The following is a 22,211-nucleotide window of genomic DNA, read 5'->3' as shown; positions in this document are numbered from 1 at the left end:
CTTAGGTCTCTACCGGGAGGTGGTTCGCACCATCCAGGGGTTGAGGGCCGCCTCCGCTCAGTCCTCTTACTCCTCTAAGTGGTAGGCTTTCCAAAGCTCGTGTATGGACCAGGGGACGGGCCTGGTTGCCTGTCCGCTGCCAGTGGTGCTTTTGTTCCTCCAGTTGCTGATGGACTGGGGCTGCCGTTCAGTATGGTTAAAACCTACATTGCCGCCATTTCGTCCTGTCATGAGGGCTTCGGGGACAGGACTGTGTTCTCCCACCCCCTGGTGTAGCGTTTCCTTAGGGGGGTGCGGAGGCAGGCCAGTGATGTGGCCTGTTGCCCCACAGTGCCCCATTTGAGCCTTTGGAAACGGCGGACCTGTGATTCTTTTCGGCTAAGGTCGCCTTGCTCCTGGCTCTGACATCGGCCAAATGCTTCATGTACTGTTTGCTTTATGTACTTTTAGTTTTAACACTTAAAGACGTGATTAAAGTCTGACACACAGCAGTTTGTGTCCTAACCACAGGAGCCTTCCACTGAAGACTGACGGGAAGTCATTTCATGTTTTAAGAACTGAATAAGGATGATAAATAATTGATAAATGACTGAGGATGCTAAATTACCTACAGTTTATTTGAACATATGTACAGTATCTGACAAGTGAGTCCACCCCTCACATTTTTGTAAATATTTGATTCTATCTTTTCATGTGACAACACTGAAGAAATTACTTCCTACGTACTACTTTAAGGCAGTGAGCGTACAGCTTGTATAACAGTGTAAATTTGCTGTCCCCTCAAAATAACACATCACACAGCCATTGTGTAACCATTGCCAATGTCTAAACCGCTGGCAACAAAAGTGAGGACACCCTTAAGTGAAAATGTCCAAATTGGGCCCAATTAGCCATTTTCCCTCCCCGGTGTCATGTGATTCGTTAGTGTTACAAGGTCTCAGGTGTGAAAACTTTACATTGTAGTAAAGTGTAATTTCTTAAGTAGGGCGAGTCCTGAAAGTAAACACTGCTTTGGTTAAGCTGAATATGTTCCTCTCACCAGCTTAGCAACATAAACGGGGGCAAGAGTGTTGATTTATTCTTTTTTGGTTTTAACTGAGCTCTGTCTCTACATCACAGTAACAACTTTATGTCCATTGGCTGGCTGGAGAGTAGCTAGTGTTTGGAAGAGAGGAGAGGCAGCAGGTGGATGTCTTGTCACTAGCCATGTTTCCATCGTCGTTTGTTTATGTGCATTTTGAAGTATTGCATTAGAAAAGTTGATGGAAACAGCTAAATTTGAAAAAAAAATCCTTAATTTCTCAAAAGTTTTACACTCGCTTGAGGAGATTTTTGCCTTTGTCGAAAAAGAGTAAATGCACTAAATGGGAGATGGAAACGCTTTTGGCGAATAAGTTCTTGTAACTCACGTCTGATCAGCTGTTTCTGCTATCGGCGTCGTGGCGGATATTCCCAGAACTTATGGAGACATGTTAGGTAGCAGTTTGCCCGTTTGAAACACATTCCTGAGGACCTCTGTCTATGTTTCTCAGATCCCTGGTCCTCAGGTTCATGCGACTGGTTTTGTTTCTGGTTTGAACCCACATGTCTTGTTTATGACAGACATGTGTATCGTCAACTACTGACATAACTAGTCCTGTTGTAGCCTGGGTTGTACTTAAAAAATTCATATGACAATTAGATGGAAACATGACTACTGAGTGCTGCAGGTCAGTGTGTTTTTCCACCACTGTTTTTGAGGTCGTGTCTGACTAGCCGCTAGGCGAGCTTTATGATGCGTGTTTTATTGTGACGTCACAAGAAAGTGGAAGAAAAGGCTGGACTACAAATGAGCTGTGTTCAGTTCAGAGCAGAGTTTTCTGCGGGAGATGGGAACTCCGTTTGGGCTTTTTCACTTTACAAGCCTATTACATGCACAATAAAGTTTTATAACTCAATAAAGGAGAGGGGAAAAGGCCATAAAGTATAATATGACCTATTTAATTAATTGATTCATTGAAATTGATTTTGATATGACAGGTGTGTCTGTTTAACCTGCTCAACTTTATCATTTAACTTTAAGAGAAAAGAGTGAAAAGAATGCATTTACAGAAAAAGGTCGGCAGATATTTTCTGTGTTCATGTGTACCATCTTGGGTGTGATCTGGATAACAGACCACTTACAAGAGACTGATCATGGCTCATCTGCACAGGCATCAACCAATCACAGCAAACATACATCATGAGCTATTCTGTCACATCCTGTCTGTGTCTGTATATAAGTTGCAGCTCTTGGTATTTTGAAAAAGCAGAACTCCGGTCGACGCTGTTTTGCTCTGTTCTTTTCTTTTTTGCTGATTGTACTTTAATAAAAGACACTTTGAGTAAAGAATCTCAAAGATTATTTTTCCTCTCCTCCTCCTGCTGCAAGGTAAGGTTCTTCCACACTGCCACACACTGAGCCGAGGGCCACACTGGTCTTATTCTCTAGATCTGGAGTCTAGGAACTCGTTCCAGGTTGTGTTTGAATACTCTACTCCCTGATGAGAAACGGCGGACGCAAGGAAAGGTAGAAAGTCTGGAGTTAGACTTCTGATACTGAGGTAGGCCAGAACCTGATATTGAAACTAGCTTGTTATCAGGGGCCTCTCTCTGTCCTGTGGAGGATCTGAACATAATGCGCCGGGGTCTTTGGGTGGCGACCCGAGTTAAACTACAAGAAGCTAAAGTGTCTCTGAGATATTAGAGGTGTCTTGAAACTGAGTAACAAAGCAGCAAAAGCAGGCTGCTGCCCTGTGCAGTGGGGACTGAGCCTTGTCCTGGAGTAAAGCTTAAGAAAAGAAGAGGATCCTGCCTTCACTCTCCGGGGTGAGCGCTTCACTATAAAGGTTCTTTGTTTTAAAGAGAGGGTGTTGTGTATCCACAGAAAATAAATGAACCTTAATTCTGTATTTAATGTTTAAATATACTGCAAAGATGAGTCTATATCACAAAGTTTGCACATGAAAAAGTATTTGATAGAATTGGTGCGAAATGTCTTTAAATGTTTTTCACTTGACAGAAAATATAACAAGAGAAATCTAAAGATTATTCTTCATTTTATTTCTTTTTTTACCCTTTAAGGAATCATCTCATAAGATAAGATTACTTAAAGTAAAATTGCTGAACACATTGCTAAAGTCACCTTATAAACGTATGTTGCTTAAACTCATTGCTTCATCACCATGATAATAATGTTGTGTACTCATGATGTTTTGTAAGTAAAAAATGTATTTTTACTTAAACTCTTATACTTCTTGTCACAGTGAAGAGTATATTTCAGTCAGTTTATATCAAAGTTTAGTCCTTGAGTGTATTTGCTTATATGCACTGTTGAATCAGTCAAAGTGTGGCTTTAGTGTAGATAATGATCATGATTTTTAAATGTTCTGGAAATGTTTGGAATTTAAAACTGTTCTGGAACTGCGTCATGCACTGTTATGACAAAATATTTAGAACGATAGATGACGACTTTTGGTTTTAACCTTAAAGATGTGATGTAAAGTCTGACACTCAGCAGTTTGTGGCCTAACCACAGGAGCGTGCCTCTGAAGACTAACAGGAAGTCAGCCTCCTGCCAGCAGAGACCATGGAGTAATGTTTGTTGGTTAAGATGAAATGTATTAACAAGTGATGAATATGATGTTTAATTGATAAACCATTGAGGATGCTGAATTTCCAACAGTTTTTAATAACACATGTGTTTTACCTGACAAAGAGTATCAGGATATAGAAAGTGTATCACTGGTGTTGATGATATTAATTATTTTAATACACTCCTCCTAGAGAATGAATCCGATGGAAATCAAATTCCCGCTGTGCGATCTAAAGGCTTTAACGTTCCAACACTTGCTGTATAATCCCAGTTACGTTAGCGATCCATAGAGGAAGACATTGGGTTGTCTTGCTAGTTGTTAGCCGGCAGGTCCGTTCAGTCTTTTGCTCTGTCGTGTTCGGATCGTCCAGATGAGAGGGTCTGGCCCTTCGTCTGTTCTCCTCAGAGTTAGCAGCTTGGCTAACTCAGCTGGTGGCAGGGATCTATAGCGGGACTTTATGTTCTGCTCCAAGCGCGCCGTCAGGTTGGCGGCTTCAGCCGTCACATCCAGAAGAGAAGCGAAGACATGACGCCGAGTTTTTATTAATGAGGTGACATCATAGGTAACAGGTCCCCGGCCAATCGTAGCTGAGAGCTGAGTTCAGGGATCTGAGTTCATCGACGAAAAGATAAAAGTTCTGTTATGATCACAAATGAACAGCTTCCTCTGTGAGGTCCCTGTGATCCCAACAATATGCATCAAGTGTTTGTTCCAGAAATAATTTCAGAACAAACACCAACAAGGAAGAGTGCACAGTCTGTCCCCTGTCAAGTGGATTAATCATCATGTAAACCTCCTCATCCAAACTCAGAGGGCAGAGGGGCATCAAGTACAGGAGACAGGCAGGATGTCCTAAACCAATGAGTATTAACGTTAAACATTAAGTTAGTGAAACAGCTGGACGATGTTCTGTGGCTGCAGTAACGACCTCACATCAGCACGTACAGATATTTGTTCTTCTTTTCTTATTTCATTAAATAAAAGTTAAATGCGACAAATGTTGAGGAATGATGATAGAAAGTGAAAGACAGCAGTTTGTGATAGGTACACTGTGTTTGTGTGAACTTCACCTCATAGCTTTAGTGATATCACTGAACAATGTTAGGTAGATTAAAAACCTGCTCCCTTTAATAACCTGATCTCTCAAACAACAGGTTTCACTCTGAAGAATGGACGGTTTCTACTTTAACAACACCTCACAGGACCAAAGCTATAATCACAGGACATCACAGGTGTGGTGACATGCATAATCATTGCCATCAGCCTTCCTCTGACCCTGGTGGCCATCTATTCTCTTTATTCTATGGTATGTACATTCTGACAGAGTTATTTATTTCCTGTCTGTGTGGTGTGTCTGTCCTACAGTCCGTCTGTCTGTAATGGATCTGGATCTGGTTTGGGGGCTAGGTGTCAGGGGGCTATGACAAAGGCTTGGAATGATTTATAAACTGACAGGAATTATTGACTCCAGAATTAAAATGTATATCAAGCTGATTGGAAGATTCTCTGGAGGGCTCTGGATTCACCTATTTCAATGGCTGAACTCCAGGAAGCTCGCTTATATATGCCGAATAATAAAGTCCCAGGCCCAGATGGTTTTCCGGCTGAATTCTACAAGGAATTCTGGGAAATACTTGCGCCCACATTCTATAGGATGGTTATGCAAATTAGGGGTACTTGCATGTTGCCTCCAACAATGAACTCTGCTAATATCAGCCTGCTCCTTAAACCAGACAAAGACCCCACACTCCCAACCAGTTATCGCCCAATATCACTTATTAACGCAGATCTTAAAATCATCTGCAAAACCCTAGCAAGAAGGCTAGAGAAGGTCACTCCTGGTATAATACACTCTGACCAGGATTTATTAAGGGCAGGCACTCCACCAACAATACACGCAGGCTACTTAACGTAATAGACTGTGCCACTATTATATAACCTGGAAACTACAGTTGTTTCTTTGGATGCAGAGAAAGCATTTGACAGAGTAAAGTGGAAATTTCTATTCGCTACTTTATAGAAATTCGGATTTGGAAACTCTTTCATAAATTGGATTAAAATCTTATACAGTTCAACAAGAGCTTCTGTCAAAACAAATGATCATTCTTTTCCATGCTTTAGTCTCCAGAGGGGTACCAGGCAGGGTTGCACACTCTCCCTCACTATTTACTATTTTTATAGAACAGCTAGCAGCTGCTATCAGACAAAATAATAATATTAAAGGAATTCAAACAGAAAATATACACCACAAAATAAGCCTTTATGCAGATGATGTACTTTTCCTCCTAAACTCACAAACTTCTCTTTCTGAGACAATCACACTTAAAATAATTCTCATCCATCTCAGACTACTCCATTAACTGGAGTAAATCCATAGTTTTACCTGTAAAGTGTGATTTCCAGAGTATATCTACCACACTGCTAAAGTCTGGGAATATTAAATATCTGGGTGTCAATATTTCCTCCAGGGTGTCAGAACTGACATGGCTAAACTACATGCCTTTACTTAAATCAATAGAGGATGACCTTGTATGGTGGACATCATAACTTATATCACTCATGGGAAGAGTCTCCACCATAAAAATGATGGTCCTACCTAAAATCAATTACCTGTTTTCAATGTTACCCACCAAACCCTCTGCTGTCTGGTTCAAATCACTGGACTCAAACATCTCAAAATTTTTGTGGAAAAATAAACCCCCACAAATCAGTTTCAAAACTATACAAAAAGCAAAAGACGTGGTGGTTTAGAACTGCCAAATTTATATCATTACTTCCTGTCCAATAGACTACAATATATATCTCTCAAAATGGACCAATCAGAGCCCCCTCATGGATTGACATAGAACAAACATTCTGTAAGGAAATTAAAATTTCTGATATGCCATTCATCAGTACGTCATACCTGCTTTAAAAGCATTAACATAAGCGGGGTGCAGCTTCCCCCGGGACATGCGGTCTGGGTTCCTTTGCGCTTTGGGGGGTCGTGGGGTGCCCTGGCTACTGGGGGTGGGGGTCTCTGGGCGCTGCGCGGGTTGATCCGGTTGCGGTTTGGAGGGCTGCGGTGGGATTGTAGAGCGATTGTCGATGCATCTTGATGCATTGTGCTTTTTCCCCGGTCTCTGAATGGCTGCTGGGCGTTTAGTTTGTGCATGGGAGTCCGGGGGAGGCATTTCCTCGTTGGCTTGGAGGGACCAGTTTGCGTCCCTGTTTTGCAAACTGGTCCCTCCAAGCTTCGTTGGCCTCGGATCCATGCTTCCCCATTTCTCTGTCGGCCAGTTGTTGGACCCCTCTGGATACTGAAGTATAAAGTTAGTTGTCGGGATGTGCAGTGTGGGTGAGGGGCAGGGCTGTGCTCCGGTTTATTATGGGCTTGTGCCTGGAGTTCTCGGCCCTTGACCGGTGGGTGGGTTGGTAGTTGCTGGTTTGGCTGGTGTTGCACGGCGGCCTGGGGGCATGCTGCGCATGGGGGATGTCGGCTGGCGCGGGTGGCCTTAGTTTTTCCGGCGGCTGGGGGACGGCAGACTTTTATTAGCGGGTGCACGGTGACCTGCGCGAGGTGTTTGCTGCCGGCCTGGGACTTGCTGCAGGTGTTCTGCCACTCGCTCTCTCTCTCTTCTTATTGCATGACCTCTGGATTCGCGGGGGGGCATTGGGTGTCGCAGTGCGTGGACGCATTGGGCTCGTCACTTGTGCATTGATGTTGATGATTGCATGGCATTTGGGTGTTTTGCTTACTATACATACTATAGTATAGTACCATAACAATTCCTCACCCATCTCTTCTGATGGAGTGTCTAAATGACACGAAGCTGTGGCCCAATGTTAGCTACATCGACAATGTTAATTACTTTGTTCTATTTCGTATAGGCTTCGCCTTCTTAAGGCTATCACTATTGGGTTTACCCCTACGCGCACCTGTGCGGCACTGAGAAAAGTTGTCTATACCCACCCACAGCGTGGGCCTCTCCTATGTCCGCACCTTGGATAAGTACAACGGTGAGACCTGACCCTCGGCTCCCATTTTTTTCAAGCACTGAACTGTCTAAAGAGCAGAAGATTTCCAGTCAGAAAAGAAGAACAATGTCTTCCAGCAAGTAGGCCCGAGTGGGGTGGGACGCCACTACATCCGTACGGGTGTGTGGCATTTGTGACACAGGCTTCGTCCTGCCGAAGGACCTCCATACCGCCACACCTCGGACCGGAGCACGCCGGCTGAGCACTCACCCTAGGCTCACGGTGCTCATTCTGCACCCTTCTCTCCCCCAAAGAGAGGCAGCGCTGTTAAGGACAAGGAGGTGTGGTGGTCTTTCACTGGACAAAGCCCTCAACTTGTTACCGGAAGAGCGGGAGTCTCCAAGCCGCTCCCCGATTCCCTATTCCAACCTCGGGCGACGCCGGTCTCGACGTTGCTATGTTGCCATGGCGAGGCAAGTGATCGTTAGGCAACCAGGATGCTAATGTTAAGCTAATGGTAAACTAACCTGTGGCCGACATGCAGTCTGCCGCTGGACCAGCCGACCAGGCAGACCCCTTGTGTTCACATTGCTCCACATTGGCCGCGGCTATTGACATCTAGCATCCGGATTGCTTGCTGCTGCCTCTGCGCTCAGAGCAGATGACTGGTAAGCTATGGGTCAGAAAAAGCTGTGTTGTAATCTTGTTGCTCCTTTTCTGGAAGTTGTTGAGCAAACGCTGTCTGTGTCTGTCTAAGTCTAATCAGCCACATCAAACACATTCTCCACACTGTGTGAGCCAGTTGCCGTTAGCCAGGTGAAATGTGAGCCAAGAAATCTGCCGGGCAGTGTGTGATGCTGTTCACATTATGTACGCTCCACCGGCAGTGCCTGGCTGCAAGCGCGGATGTCGTGGGCAGACCATTTCCTTTGTTGCCTGTCCCTCCCTTCTCCCCCTCGTCAGAGCAGCAGTATAGTTATGAGCCCACGAGTGTGGCTGCCCCACCCCATGAGGAACACATCACCCCCCCACTACGTGGAGACTGTGTCTGCCTATGCCTTCCTCCCCCACCAGATAGCAACTACGCTGCCTTGTGTGTTCACTCCCTCCACACACGGGAGGATGGGCCATTCTAGCAGCTTTATATATCTCTCTCTCTCTGAAACCAACAGAGTTTCCTTCGCTGTGTGTTTGGGATCATTGTCTTGGTGAAATGTCCTCCCTCGTTTCATCTTCATCATCCTGGTAGATGGCATCAGAATTGACCAAAAATGGCTCTGTACATTTCTCCATTCATCATTCGCCAACTTATGCTGAAAACAGCCCACACCTTGATGTTTTTAGGGTGATGTCCCATGTGTCCTCCAAACATGGTGTGTATTATAGCATCCAAAGAGTTGAATGTTGCTCTCATCTGACCAGACTGTATTCTCCCAGTATTTCACAGGCTTGTCCAAATGTGCAGCAAACTTTAAACAAGCTTCAACGTGCTTTTTATTCTGTAACAGAGTCTTGCGTGGTGAGTGTGCATACAGGCCATGGTGGTTCCCTTCATTACTTATTGTTTTCTTTGGAACATTTGTACCTGCCAGTTCCAGGTCTTTCTGACGGTCTCCACAAGTCTCCTTGGCTCTTGGACTCTTCTGATAATTCTTTTCACTCCTCTGTCAGAAATCTTGCAAGGGGCAGCTGGTCATGGCCAGTTTCTGGTGAAATGATGTTCTTTCCACTTCCGGATTATGGCCCCAACAGTGCTCACTGGAAGTTTAGAAATCCTTATGTAACCAGTGCCATCTGTATGTTTTGCAAAAATAAGGCTGTGAAGGTCTTGCGAGAGCTCTTTGCTTTCACCCATCATGAGAAGTTCCTCATGTGGCACCTTGGTAATGACACACCTTTTAATAGGCCATCAGTTGGGACTGAACCAGCTGATATTAATCTGCACTGAGAGGGGCAGGACTCCCTTCTAAATACTTATAGATTTCAGCTGGTGTCTTGGCTTTCCAGGCATTTTCTTCTATCTATCTTCATTTGTTTTATACCTCGCTTTGTTCAATACATTATTACACATAACTTAATTTCTGAACTCACATCAACAGCACCTTTAGAAATATGTTTACTGGGTAAAATTGTGACGTCTTCAATACTTATTTTACCTGCAGTATAGATATTAAAAGACATATTCAACATCAGTATTGCATCAATACCACACATCTCCGCACATCACATCACTAAAGGAAGTACCACATACACATAGTGCACTATACTCTCTATTCAGAAAGGTGCAAATGACTTCACTGCACCAAACGTGAGATGATGGCAGCAAAATGTATTATAGCATGTCCTGACCTGAGAACAGCCAGTGGGACCTGAGAAACACATCTCTCAATTGACTTCTTTTTAACTGTTTAACTTGGCCTTACTCCCTCTCCTTTATTGAGTTATATACCTTTTCTGTCTCCCACAGAAAACTCTGCTCTGAACTGCCTGAAAACAGCTTGTTTGTAGTCCAGCCGCTTCCGTTTCTTCCTTGTGACAACACAGGAATGAAAGCTTAACGCGCCTCATAACGCTCGCCAAATGGCTAGTCCGACACGCCCTCAAAAACATAATCGGAAAAACACTGAGCTGCAGCACACAGCTCTCCTCTCCCTTCCAAACACTAGCTACCCTCCAGGCAGTCAGTGGACATAAAGTTGTTCCTGTGATGTAGAGACAGAGCTCAGTTAAAACTTTATGGATTAAAGATACATTTGTTACAGACTCACCACTCAAACTCTTGCACCAGTCGATGTTGCCAAGCTGGTTGGCCACATGTACAGCTGAATCGAAGCCGTGTTTGCTTCTCACTGACCCGCCCTTCTCTACTTCTGATTGGCTACTAAGAATTGCGCATGTGCAACTCCCAGCAAAGATCATTGAGACAAGATGTATCACTCCGTAGCTAAAACAAAGCCTTCTACACAGAGTGAAAATAGAAGCTGCAGCAATGTGCAGTATGAAAGAAATATGGTGTTTTTTGAAAATGAAACCATGTAAACCTGTCCTGGTAAAACCCCTAAATAGGATTTTGAACGTAAAAATGAGCATAATACCACCTATTTAAATTAAATCTTTTTCTTTGGTGAAAATTCTGTTCAATTTTATTTATATAGCGCCAATTCACAACAGTTATCTCATTGCGATTTTAATTTAGAGCAGGTCTAGACTGTACTCTGTGATGATATTTACAGAGACCAACTAGTCCCACCATGAACAGCACTAGACGACAGAAAAGGAAAAAATTAATTTAAGAGGCAGAAACCTTGAGCAGAGCCATGGCTCAGGGTGGGCAGCCATCTGCATCTGGGGACGCACCAACACAATATCCATATAGAAATGCAGACAATAAAGGTAATAGTGGTACAGATATTTATTATAATGTTAATGAGAATGTATAATAACAACAATAGGCCTAATAACCAGATAGTTGGGAATGCGACAGAGGATGCCAGATACCGCAACGATTGACTATGGTGTCCAGGAGTTAATGCTGGGCAGACTGAGAGGCAGGCAGGCAGGCAGCATCTTATGCACAGGAAACAACTAGAGTAGAATAAGAAACGGATCACAAAACTTCAACTAGATTTAAACTCCTGAAACGCCCACACACACACACACACACACACACACACACACAGGACATGACAGACAAAGAGCCTGGTCTGTAGGTAAGTGAGAAATTTAAATCAACCAAAAAACAAAGCCCAACGTGCTTGGCGAGAGTTGAGCTTCTTGGCGGTCAGAATGTAAGCAAGGTTTTTATGATCAGTCCATCCAATAAGGGGTTGTTCTTTGCCACTCTGATACCAATTTCAATTTCACCGCCAAGAGTTCTCGATGCTCCACATCATAATTCCTCTCCACGGGGTTTAGTCGACGTGAGAAGAAGGCGCAGGGGTGCATCTTCTGATCTGGGCCTGAACGCTGAGATAACACGGCACCCACCCCACTGTGTGATGTGTCATCCTCCATGAAACTGTTTGGAGGGATCTGGATGGACTAGGATGGAGCAGACGTGAACAGGGACTTTAATTTGTCAAAAGCAGCCTGGGCTTCAGGAGACCCGAAGAAAGGTGACTTGGTGGAGGTTAGTTGGGTTAAAGGGGCTGCAACCTTACTGTCATCTTTGATGAATCTACAGTAAAAGTTCGCGAACCCCAAAACTGCTGCTAGTTGTTTACGAGAGGCAGGGACCAGACACTCCACAACTGCCTTGATTTCACCTGGGTCTGCCTGCATCTACCCTCGTCTGATTATATAGCCAAAAAAGCTTACGGAACTGGAGTGAAATTTACATTTCTCGGCCTTGATGTAAAGCCTTTTCTCCAGCAGCCGCTGAAGAACCTGGTGGACGTGGGAAACGTGCTCTACGGGATCTCTGAAAAAAATCTAAATATCATTCAAGTAAACAAAGATGAAACGATTCAGGAAGTCACAAAGTACGTCATTAACCAGGTTTTTGAATACAGCAGGTGTATTAGTCAACCCAGAAGGCATTGCCTGGCACTCAAAGTGGCCGAGAGGGATGTTGAAAGCTGTCTTCCATTTGTATCCTTTTATTCACACCAGGTGGTAGGCGTTTTGAAGATCCAGCTTAGAGAAGAACGTGGCCTACTGCAGGGGTTCAAAGGCTGGGTGTATTAGTGGCAGAATATTGTTGAGGCTGAGGTAATCAATACAGGGGCGGAGGGACTTATCTTTCTGAGCCACAAAAAAGAAGCCTGCACCAATGGGAGAAGCAGAGGGGTGGATCAGACCACTTTCAGAGAGTCTCTGATTTATATTTCCATGGGCTCTTTTTCAGGGCAAGAGAGGTTGTAGAGCCTGCTGGATGGAAGTGGGGCGTCTGGAGCAGTTTAATTTCAAAATCACATGGTCTGTGAGGCGGAAGGGACAGCGCTAGATCCTTGATGAAGACTTTCAGGTCATGATATTCAGAAGGATCTCAGAGGGCATGTTTGTTAAGTCGGGAGGCTCTGAGTTGAGTGGGGAATTAGCGCACTCTGCTGGTGGTAGTGCAGATTGCAGACAGATGGACAGACAATAAGGGCTCCAGCCCAGGATTCTGGAGGCAGCGCAAACGACACAGGGTTTATGTAGTTTAAGCCAAGGGAACCCTAAAATGATAGGGGTCTGAGGGGCTGAGATTAGTTTAAATGAGATGTTTTCATGGTGATTACCAGACAGTATCACCTTGAGAGGTTCAGTAGACCGGGGGACAAGGTCTAGGATATGGCCATCTAAGGCCAGGGCATTACAGGGCTCTGGAAGTGGCTCGAGAGGAAACCCAGACTGGATGGCCAAATCTTGATCAATAAAATTTCCCTCTGTACAGGAGTCCAAGGCCTGGAGTGGCAGAGAAAGCTGAGGTGGGCACCATTTTAGCAGGGATTTGTAGACGAAGAGGATTGTTAGTGAGACTAGGGTTCTGGCCTAGTATGCCCACACCTACTGAGGAACTGGACCTTTTGGTTAAATAGGTCATGAGGCAACAAAATGACCCTTGACGCTACAATAGAGGCACTCACCCGAGCTACCTCGGCGGGAGCGTTCCTCTAGGAATAGGCAGGCCGGATCCAACTGCATGGGCTCAGGTATGGAGCTTGATGTTGGTCGGGCACAGAGGAAGTAGCTGGAATATCAGGGGAAGCAACAGTGAATGTGTGATGGGGCTGAGGAGTGGAGGTGGACATTTTTACTCGCTCCCTGCGCCGCTTAGGCAGACAGTTGTCGAGCCGCATAGACAGAAATCAGAGAGTTCAAACTGGCAGGGTCATCTCGTGAAGCCAACTCATCTTTAATCCTCTCATTAAGCCCCTTCCTGAATACCCACTGAAGTGCTGCATCATTCCAGCAAGCGTCAGCAGCCAGAGTTCTGAACTCCACTGAGTAGTCTGCCACTGTATTGTTTCCTTGCTGGAGTTCAGCACTCGTTGAGATGTATCACCACAGTGATCAGGGTGGTCAAAAACCTGTTGGAGCATAGCCTTAAACTGCAGCAAAAACAGAGTCATAATGGGAATATTAACATTTACTGCTTCAGTCCAGGCTAGTGCTCTCCCTCTTAACAGACCCAGGATGTAATGTACCGTAGCAGGATCTGAAGCAAAGGTCTGGTTGGGCGAACACCATGGCACAATGAAGCAGGAAACGACGGCACAGTGAAAATTTCCCAGAAAAAGGCTCATGGTCCTGAACGTAGGACTCAGTCGCAACAACTGGTCGAGAAGCACGGTGAAGGGGAGGATTCCTTGGCTGGCGAGGGCTGACTGACTCTCCAGAGCACCTGGCGCCATTTCCTCTGAATCCATAACTGGCCAGTTCGTGCTGTTAGGTTTCACTAGGGATTCAAGAACGGACACAGGCTAGATGTCAAAAACACTGGCAGGTTTATTTTCCAAGAGCACAGAGATAACCAGACGGTTGGGAATGGGACGGAGGACTCCAGATACTGTGGGGATTGACTATGGCATCCTGGGAGTCAGTGCTGGGCGGCTGAGAGGCAGGCAGGTAGGCAGGCAGCATCTTACACACTGGAAACAACTAGAGTAGACAAAGAAATAGGTTGTTTGAAACAGAGTTTAAACCTAGTTAAAGTTTTGAGATCTGAGAGCTGGCCGGAGCAATATACCAGGGAGGTAAACTGATGAACTGATGCTGCAGGTGGTGACGAGCCAGAGCCAGACACGCCCACACACACACATACACAGGACATGACAGACAAAACACTGACAGAGACAGCAGGGAAGGGAAAAACAGAGGAAACAAAAGGAAAGGGGAGGTGGCAAAGCCTAATCATGACAGTAACTGGCAGCAGCAGGAGACTGATATCAGTCAGCCTGATGGGTAGTTCTATAATTTATCTGCTTATTAAAACTTAATAATTTAATGATTGCCTGTTTCTGTTATAACCAGATTATATATATGTTGCTGTATATAACTTTGTTATTGTAATCCTGTAAATAATTATTATAGTATTAACTATATAATATATAGTATTTGATCATTTGAATGAGCCCTTGCTCGTAGGACGACTGACACTGATCCTCACTGTGTGGTGGAAGCTCTAATGTAAAATGTCCTATTTCCATCACTTTTGATCCCTGGAGACTCACCCTAACGATAACCACTGCTCACATAAACCCAACCCTATGCTGAGTTTAATAACTGTTTGTTGTTAAATGTAAGCCTATATGTAATGCACCTTATTATTATGTTTCTAAGTAAGTCCAGTGAAAACATAATGAACCTCTGTTAACATGTCTCCAGTTCTTAGTTGTGCGATCTTCCCTGAAATGCAGATTCAAGGAGGAGAGAGGCTCACCTTGCAAACACAAACATGTGCCTCAAACTGCGACTCCGGTCTGGATAAATCCAGCTCATGTGTTTGAGCCAGAATGCTTCATATCTGTGGCTGAAAAACTGCTGCAGAAGCTGCAGGAAATCTGGCCCTTAGTCTTGTTCCTGCAGTGATTGGCCAGTGGGTCATATCTGAGATTTCTGTTGGATGGAAAAAGTCAGAAAGAGCCATTTCTGACTTTTTCTGACATTTCTGACTGCAGCTGCTGGGCAGAGCAAGATGACAGATTTGGGAGGAGGTGGACTTCACAACATGTTTCCAACTGCTTGTTGACTTTTACCAATGTTTTCCTGCAGGTGAGAAGTGATCATGTTGCTCCCATCTACCTCATCAACCTTCTCATTACTGACGTCCTTCAGTTCTGCTGCATGATCGTTGACGTGGCACCAAATGTGGATGAGAATATATATTTCATCTTCTATTGTATTTACTTCTCTGCTCTGTTTGCCAGTGTTTACTTCATGGTCTGCATCGCCCTGGAAAGGTATCTATCTGTCTATCCAGTATGTGTGGAGCTCCTTCTGTGTCTGAACATTATATTAGTTTATAACTCTGAAGCTCCTCAAAGACTTTGTGTCCATCTTGTATTACAGGTATTTGGTCATCGCCCACCCACTGTGGTACCGCTCCAGACGAACCATCAAGACCTCTGTGGCGGTCTGTGTCCTGGTCTGGGTCCTTTCTCTTGTCTGTGCTTTTCTTATATTTTTCTCTGGAGTTCTGATCAGATACATTATCTTCCCTATCCTCCTCCTCCCCCCCTTCCCACTGTTAATATTCTTCCTGGTTGGGACCCTCAAAGCCCTGTCTGCTACCATTTCGGTTCGCTCTGATGAAAAACGACGAATTGTGGGAATTTTAGTTCTGGTGCTGCTTATTTACACGCTGCTGTTCCTGCCCAGAATCATTTGGTGCCTGAAAGTATTCAATGACAATACCCTAGAAGACTTGAGACTCAACAGCCTGTCTTTCATCTTTGTCAGGTTCAGTCCTGTTGCAGACTTGTTCCTGTATGTCTTCATGAGGAAAGGGACCATAGACAAGCTTTTGGCCTCTGTGTGTTGCTGCAGAATGGACAGCAATGATATCAGCAGTCCATCAGTATGAATGATGACAACATTTCCACAGTCAGCTTCATGTAGTCAGAGAAAGAGGGAGAGAGAGAAAGGGGAGGAAACAGGAGGAGAAATGGAGGCCAATAGAAAGGATAGAGACGAGACAGATCCTGTCATCTACTGAGACCATTTCCAATAAGACACCTAACTGTAGAGAACAGGAAGCACTGTTTGGACTCTGCTGTGGGAGAAGTGGCTGCTGTTTAGGATGGGATTAAGAGCAGCTGTTTTGCAGCAGCTGTTCTGTGCTTGGCAATATGGATAAAATCTTAAACCACAGTTTATGTCAGTTTATATGAAATTGTCCATTTTCTGGAAATCCAATAAAAATCAGTTTGTAGACCAAACTGTGAATGTTTGTCTTTGAGCAACTCAGTGAATTAAATGCTGACAAATGAAGGTTCAACAAAATCTCTGCTGGTTGACAAATCTCTATATGAACATAAAGCCCAACCTGCTGTTACCAGGGAGGCATCCTGCACTTTCAGTTTTCAGACTTTTTTAGATAATAATTTGGGGCAGAAATGATAAAGTGTGACAGGGACAGTCACAACAGATCAGACCAACATGTTTCAGTAGAAGTTAGTAAAGTCTACTGTATGTTTCCCCTTTTTAAGCTTTAGCTCATTATTAGCTGAGATCCAACAAGAACAAGCAGATTTCCCAAACTGTCAGACTGCTTCTTTAAATACCTTGGCTTTCTGCAGGGGACACTTTGGAAACTACAAACTGCATTTCTGGAAGATAAACTGCTAAAATCTTAAATGACTTGATCAGCTGCACAGTGAACACAGATCAAAACCTTAATTCAGGATTAAGTAATTTCAGTTCCATTCAGATGACACACATACTGATCAGCTACATCATTATGAACACTGACACTGATTTTCTTGTTAGCATGGCACTTCAGGGAGCAGGATATATTATAATAATAAACTTTATTTATACAGAACTTCCATCAAAGTTACATACATAGTTAAAAATAAATAGTATCATACAAAAATCAGTCACCGGAGTTTGATTTCCCCACGTGGGTCCTGATGATGCAGGATGACAATCGCCAAAGCTGTCCAATCAACAAGCTACCTGTAAGTCTGTGTAACATCATGGTTACTTCTCTGGTTCGTTTGTAAAACTGCAGTGTGAACATGAACCGGACAAGAACTGAAATGCAACAGTGTAACATTATTTTCAATTGCTCCAAATGAACCGAACTGCAGGTGTGAAAGCGCCCTTAACACCCAACAGAGCCCTGCCCAAGGACCTGAGGTTGCGTACTGGTTCAAAGAGGAGCAGAACCATGTAGTCCCTTAGCAAGTGCAAGTGATCACTAAAATCAATCCTAAAACTTACAGGTACCCAGTGGAGTGAGGCTAAAACAGGACTGATGTGATCTTGTCTTCTAGTGTTTGTTAAAAGCTGCGTTATGTACCTGCAGAAGTTTTTTGTGTTTAACCCTGCAAAAAGTGAATTACAAAAATCTTACCTGGAAGAAATAAACGCATGGATGACCTGCTCGAGTTTAGGCCATGAGAGAAAAGATCAGATTTTTGTGGTGTTTCTCAATTAATAACACGTTAAAACATGTTTGAACAACTTGTGTAACGTGTTTTTCAAAGGAAATTTCAGTCAAATATTAGATGCAGGTTTCTGGCTGAAGCTGTGATACTTGCAGACACAGATCCAAGATGTTTCTCTAGACAGACAATGATATTAGATTTATTTTCATTTATTGAAGGTGGTTTGGGGACATCGCACTTTATTTCAGCCATAGAGCAGAGAAGATTATCTACAGTATGTTCCATTTAATGGGACGTACAGTTGTGTGTCATCAGCATAACAATGGTATTTTATTTTGTGTTTCTGTATAGTGTGACCTAATGGCAGCATATATAAACAGGCCAACTGAGGGTCTGAGGGAGCCGTCTTGATTACCACAGGTTACAGGGGCCAAAAAATAGGCGGCATTATCCATAACTATGAAGAACGTTGTGTTCAACTCAAATATAAATGGACAATCTTCTCTAAGACTTTTGATTAAACCGGTCATTAAGAAGTAGGTCTAGAATTCTTAAAATCACTGTGGTCAAGTTTGGGCTCTTTGAGCATGATTTCCTGTATATAAACTCTGTGAAGAGAGTGCGTGGTTTCTCGAAAGACTCAACGATCTGGTGCAGACTGGACAGCTGGTCTGGTCTCAAATAGTGGGGGTGATTGATGGAGGGCAGATGTGTTAATGGAGATCAGCCTCAGGTGTGGGAGTGTCAATTAAGTAAAGTCTGAAGTCACTGTGTGTGTGACTTAAGGGCAACTTCAGTCCGAGTCTAAAGCTGTCTCTGGTGTCGAGTGATGTTTCCGGTGAGAGAGATTAGAGTGAGCAAGGCAGGCAGACGAGTGATCAAAAATCAAAGTTCTCAACAACAAGTTCAAAAGTCTGGTTGGCTGGTGCGTGAACAGCCATATGGATGATGACTCAATGATCCGGCGGGGTGAATGTTGGTCCAGTGTGTGATTGTGGATCTGGATCAGGTGTGTGAGGGAGAGAAGCAGATTAGATGACATGTAACTGATTTAACAGCAGTATGCTGTACACCTCCAGTTCTAAGCTGCTGCACACTCAGCATATTCATGTTTTCTTTAAAAAATGGTTCATGCAAGTAAACTATGTCATGAGTGGCATGAGTTCTATATACAGTTTGATGCTTTGTGCTTTGAATACTGTTGAAGTGCGCCGACTTCACCGGGTCCGTTGATGAGAAGAGATCAAATGAGACAGTGCCTTAAGTTTCGAGATCTTTATTACCAAAACAAAAGCAATTGCAGATATATATCTGGAGACTGCTCACACCAACTCAGAGTCTACTCTGAAGCAGTAAGCAGAGGAGTCTGTCTCTTCCTATGCAGCCTGACAATTTATAGAGGTAACCGCACCCAGAGTGGTGTGTCTGTGTGTCTGTGTGATTAGTGATATGCATATGTGTGCTTGTGATTGGGTGTGGATGATGAATCACCAGGTATGGTATGTGTTTGTGTCACACAACTTCCTTTATCTAAGCCTCAAAGTATTGCAACACAAGTTACATACAATATAAAGTGAGCATCATGTACCCTTCTCACAATACAAAGCTGCTTCTAAAGAAATTAAGGCAGCATGTACACAGTGTCTGTAAAGTCCATCAGAACAACAGAGGAAAGACACATTTAGATAACATCTAGATACTTAACAGATCCAGTTTGAAGCTATTTTGTGGTTTGTTCAGCTTGTTTGTCGTTTCTTATGATCCATTCTGCTGTCACACCTGTTGCCTGTGTATAAAACAAAGTTTCAGCACGAGAGCTGATTGTTTTCTTATTTCTTATGAATAGAACGTGTCTCATGGTGTCTTTTTATGTTATAGTCAGTCTCCAATATTTGTCAGATTACCAGCTTGAATGATTTAATAAAACAACAAACATTAAAATAACAACACTTCCTGTGATGTGTGGACATGTTCTTTAGATGTGATGTGAAGCCGTACTGCAGCCACATCAGCAGGAATCTTGTCCATCTACTGGAGTGATTTGAGGTGTGGAGCATTGTTCTAGGATGTTCAGGCTGTCTTCTTCAATCTTGTCCACCTGTCGAATGGCCCTTTGCCCTTTGACTTCATTACCTTCCACAGAACAATGAGCTACATTACAGGGGAAATCTACCAAATTGCCAGTAACACGAATTACAGATTACAAAAACAATTAGGCTCATTTTGTGTTCTCAGGTGAATTCTCGGGCCCTCCTGCAGCGGCCTTGGAGATGGACTAGGACAAAGCGGAAATATTTCCAAATAAAGCCAGTGACCGAAATGAATTGCTTTTTGATGTACAGTAGACTTTTTACTGAGGGGTTTGTTCACATATCATTCACAGCCTGGATTATGGAACATTTAATTTTCTGCTTGTCGACATTATTTTCTGATTTATGGAGGAATGAAAATAGATATCTAAAATTCCCTCTGTCAAGGGCAACTGGACTTGGTTGAAGATACTAGAAGACTGTCGTTACCACAGCCAGGAGCACTAACGAACCAGCGGTATCACGATCCTGGCAAACTACCTCTCAGAGGTTAAACAGCTGAGTTTCCCTACCAGTCAGTCAGAACTGAAGAAGTCTCTCGGATGACGGACGAAACGTCTTCCAGTATCTTCAACCAAGTCCTGGTGCCCTTGACTTTAACCTCCTTTGGATAACTATGACCTGGATGACTGAGAATCTTCACATCTATATCAACAATCATTTTGAACCCGACTTAATCAGTGTTCAGTTTTCAGCTCTTGAAAAAGATTCAAATGAGCTCATACTTCATTAGATACTGCCTCATTTTCATATTTAGACACAATTTCAGAAAACCTGTAATGCAAAATTATCTCTATGTGAGTAATGAACTAGGAAAGTCTTACCCTGTTCACCTGCACCTTTCACCGGCCAGTGAAGATTGGGAGGAGAAAGCAGGGTTACTCCTTTCCTTTAAAACAACCCAATGTGGAACCTTGAATGGGCTAAACAGAGAGACATCATACATCACAAGTGTTAAAGTCCTCGACCTGGCTGCACTGGCAGAACTGAAAGAATCCAGGTGGTCAGAAGTGTTTGCACCAGGCTCTTCTCCTCGGGGCAGCTGGAGGTCGCTGTGTAAGACCCCCATAGAGAAACGTACTGCAGATCTCAAGTGGAGGATCCTGCATGGGGCTGTGGCCACGAACAGATATGTGGCACATGACGACGCCACAACTAGTGCTGGCTGCCTTGTCTGCTCCCAGGAGGAAACCCTGGAGCATTTGTGGCTGATGCTCGCTGTCCATCACACAGACTTCTTACTCTTATTCACAGTCTGCACTTTAGATAATTAGGTACTATTGTCTCCAGGTTCTACAGCTGTTTATGGGCCTTTTTCTTCTTTGTTTTATAGTAACTAGCTAAAGCAGACTGACCTGGACCATCAGAACCAGTGTGGGCTGAGCAGAGCTTCATGCAGCTTGTGGGCTTTCCTCTGGTTTGTGCTGAGAAAAGATTTGAAGCTTGTGGGCAGCGAACTCAGCCGGCACACTGCCATCTGGTGGTTTACAGGAAATATAGCAGCAGTCCGAGCAGTAAAACAGCTCACTGATGTCCTGCTGAAAGTCCCACAGGCTCAGTCAAAGTGGAGAAATGAGATAAAACGTTTCACTTGAACAATAAACCATGTCTTTCTACTGATGAAGGAGAAGAAACTGATGTTGGTTTTGTCTAAACCGTGTCTGAAAACACACACACATTAATCAAGCTGATGTTGTTTGTGTTTCTTGTTTCCTGTTTTATTTTGCAGTTTTTCTTCCCCTTGTGTTGTTTCACTTCCTGTGTCTGTGCTCACTGTTTTTCTGGTTGTTTCTTCATCTCAGACTGCCACCTTCGCCGCTGAACTGTAAGTTTTTTGTTATTTGTTAATAAACAATGACTCACCAGACCTCCGTCTACAGAGTTTTAGTTTCATATTAGATATTAATCTGTTGTGACTGTCCTGTCACACTTTATCATTTCTGCCCCAAATTATTATCTAAAAAAGTCTGAAAGCTTTAAGAGCTGTGAGGAAACCTCATTTGGTCAGAAAGTGCAGGATGCCTCCCTGGTAACAGCAGGTTGGGCTTTATGTTCATATAGACAATAGAGATTTGTCAACCAGCAGAGATTTTGTTGAACCTTCATTTGTCAACATTTAATTCACTGAGTTGCTCAAAGACAAACATTCACAGTTTGGTCTACAAACTCATTTTTATTGGATTTCCAGAAAATGTACAATTTCATTGAAACTGACATAAACTGTGGTTTAAGATTTTATCCAGATTGCCAAAAACACAACAGCGGCTAGAATGAGCTCAGTTCATCTAAAATAATATCTGCTTTGCTTCTGGGATTAAAGGAGAATAATGACAGACATCAACTTCCAGCTCCAAACTAATAAAACACATTTTATTTCCATGTGTTGAAGCCATCACAGTGAACCAGAGCAAGTTGACCAAAACATTTCCCAGCAGCCACTTCTCCCACAGCAGAGTCCAAACAGTGCTTCCTGTTCTCTACAGTTAGGTGTCTTATTGGAAATGGTCTCAGTA

The 22,211-nt window shown here is 43.6% G+C and overlaps 1 protein-coding gene across 1 annotated transcript; it reads left to right on the top strand.

The window, feature by feature from the left end:
* The first annotated feature begins 2,279 nt into the window (after positions 1 to 2,279).
* Positions 2,280 to 16,117, top strand: LOC119887374 (G-protein coupled receptor 4-like). The gene is made up of 4 exons (XM_038698188.1): positions 2,280 to 2,410; positions 4,769 to 4,920; positions 15,270 to 15,457; positions 15,567 to 16,117. The coding sequence occupies exons 2-4, from the start codon at positions 4,918 to 4,920 to the stop codon at positions 16,078 to 16,080; spliced, it is 705 nt and encodes a 234-aa protein (XP_038554116.1). The 5' UTR covers positions 2,280 to 2,410; positions 4,769 to 4,917; the 3' UTR covers positions 16,081 to 16,117.
* The last annotated feature ends 6,094 nt before the right edge of the window (positions 16,118 to 22,211 follow it).

This window comes from Micropterus salmoides, unplaced genomic scaffold (assembly GCF_014851395.1).
Source record: "Micropterus salmoides isolate LMB-PRFRI ecotype aquatic unplaced genomic scaffold, ASM1485139v1 Ms_hic_scaffold_4159, whole genome shotgun sequence".
In the NCBI taxonomy this organism is placed as follows: Eukaryota; Metazoa; Chordata; class Actinopteri; order Centrarchiformes; family Centrarchidae; genus Micropterus; species Micropterus salmoides.
Note: the sequence above shows the minus strand (reverse complement) of the source record. Positions and strands in the feature narration are given on the sequence as shown.

Bases quoted from the DNA above. Each gene is read 5' to 3' on its own strand.
- LOC119887374 (XM_038698188.1), top strand. The intron at 15,458-15,566 runs GTATCTATCTGT...CTTGTATTACAG, and splicing joins GTCTGCATCGCCCTGGAAAG to GTATTTGGTCATCGCCCACC.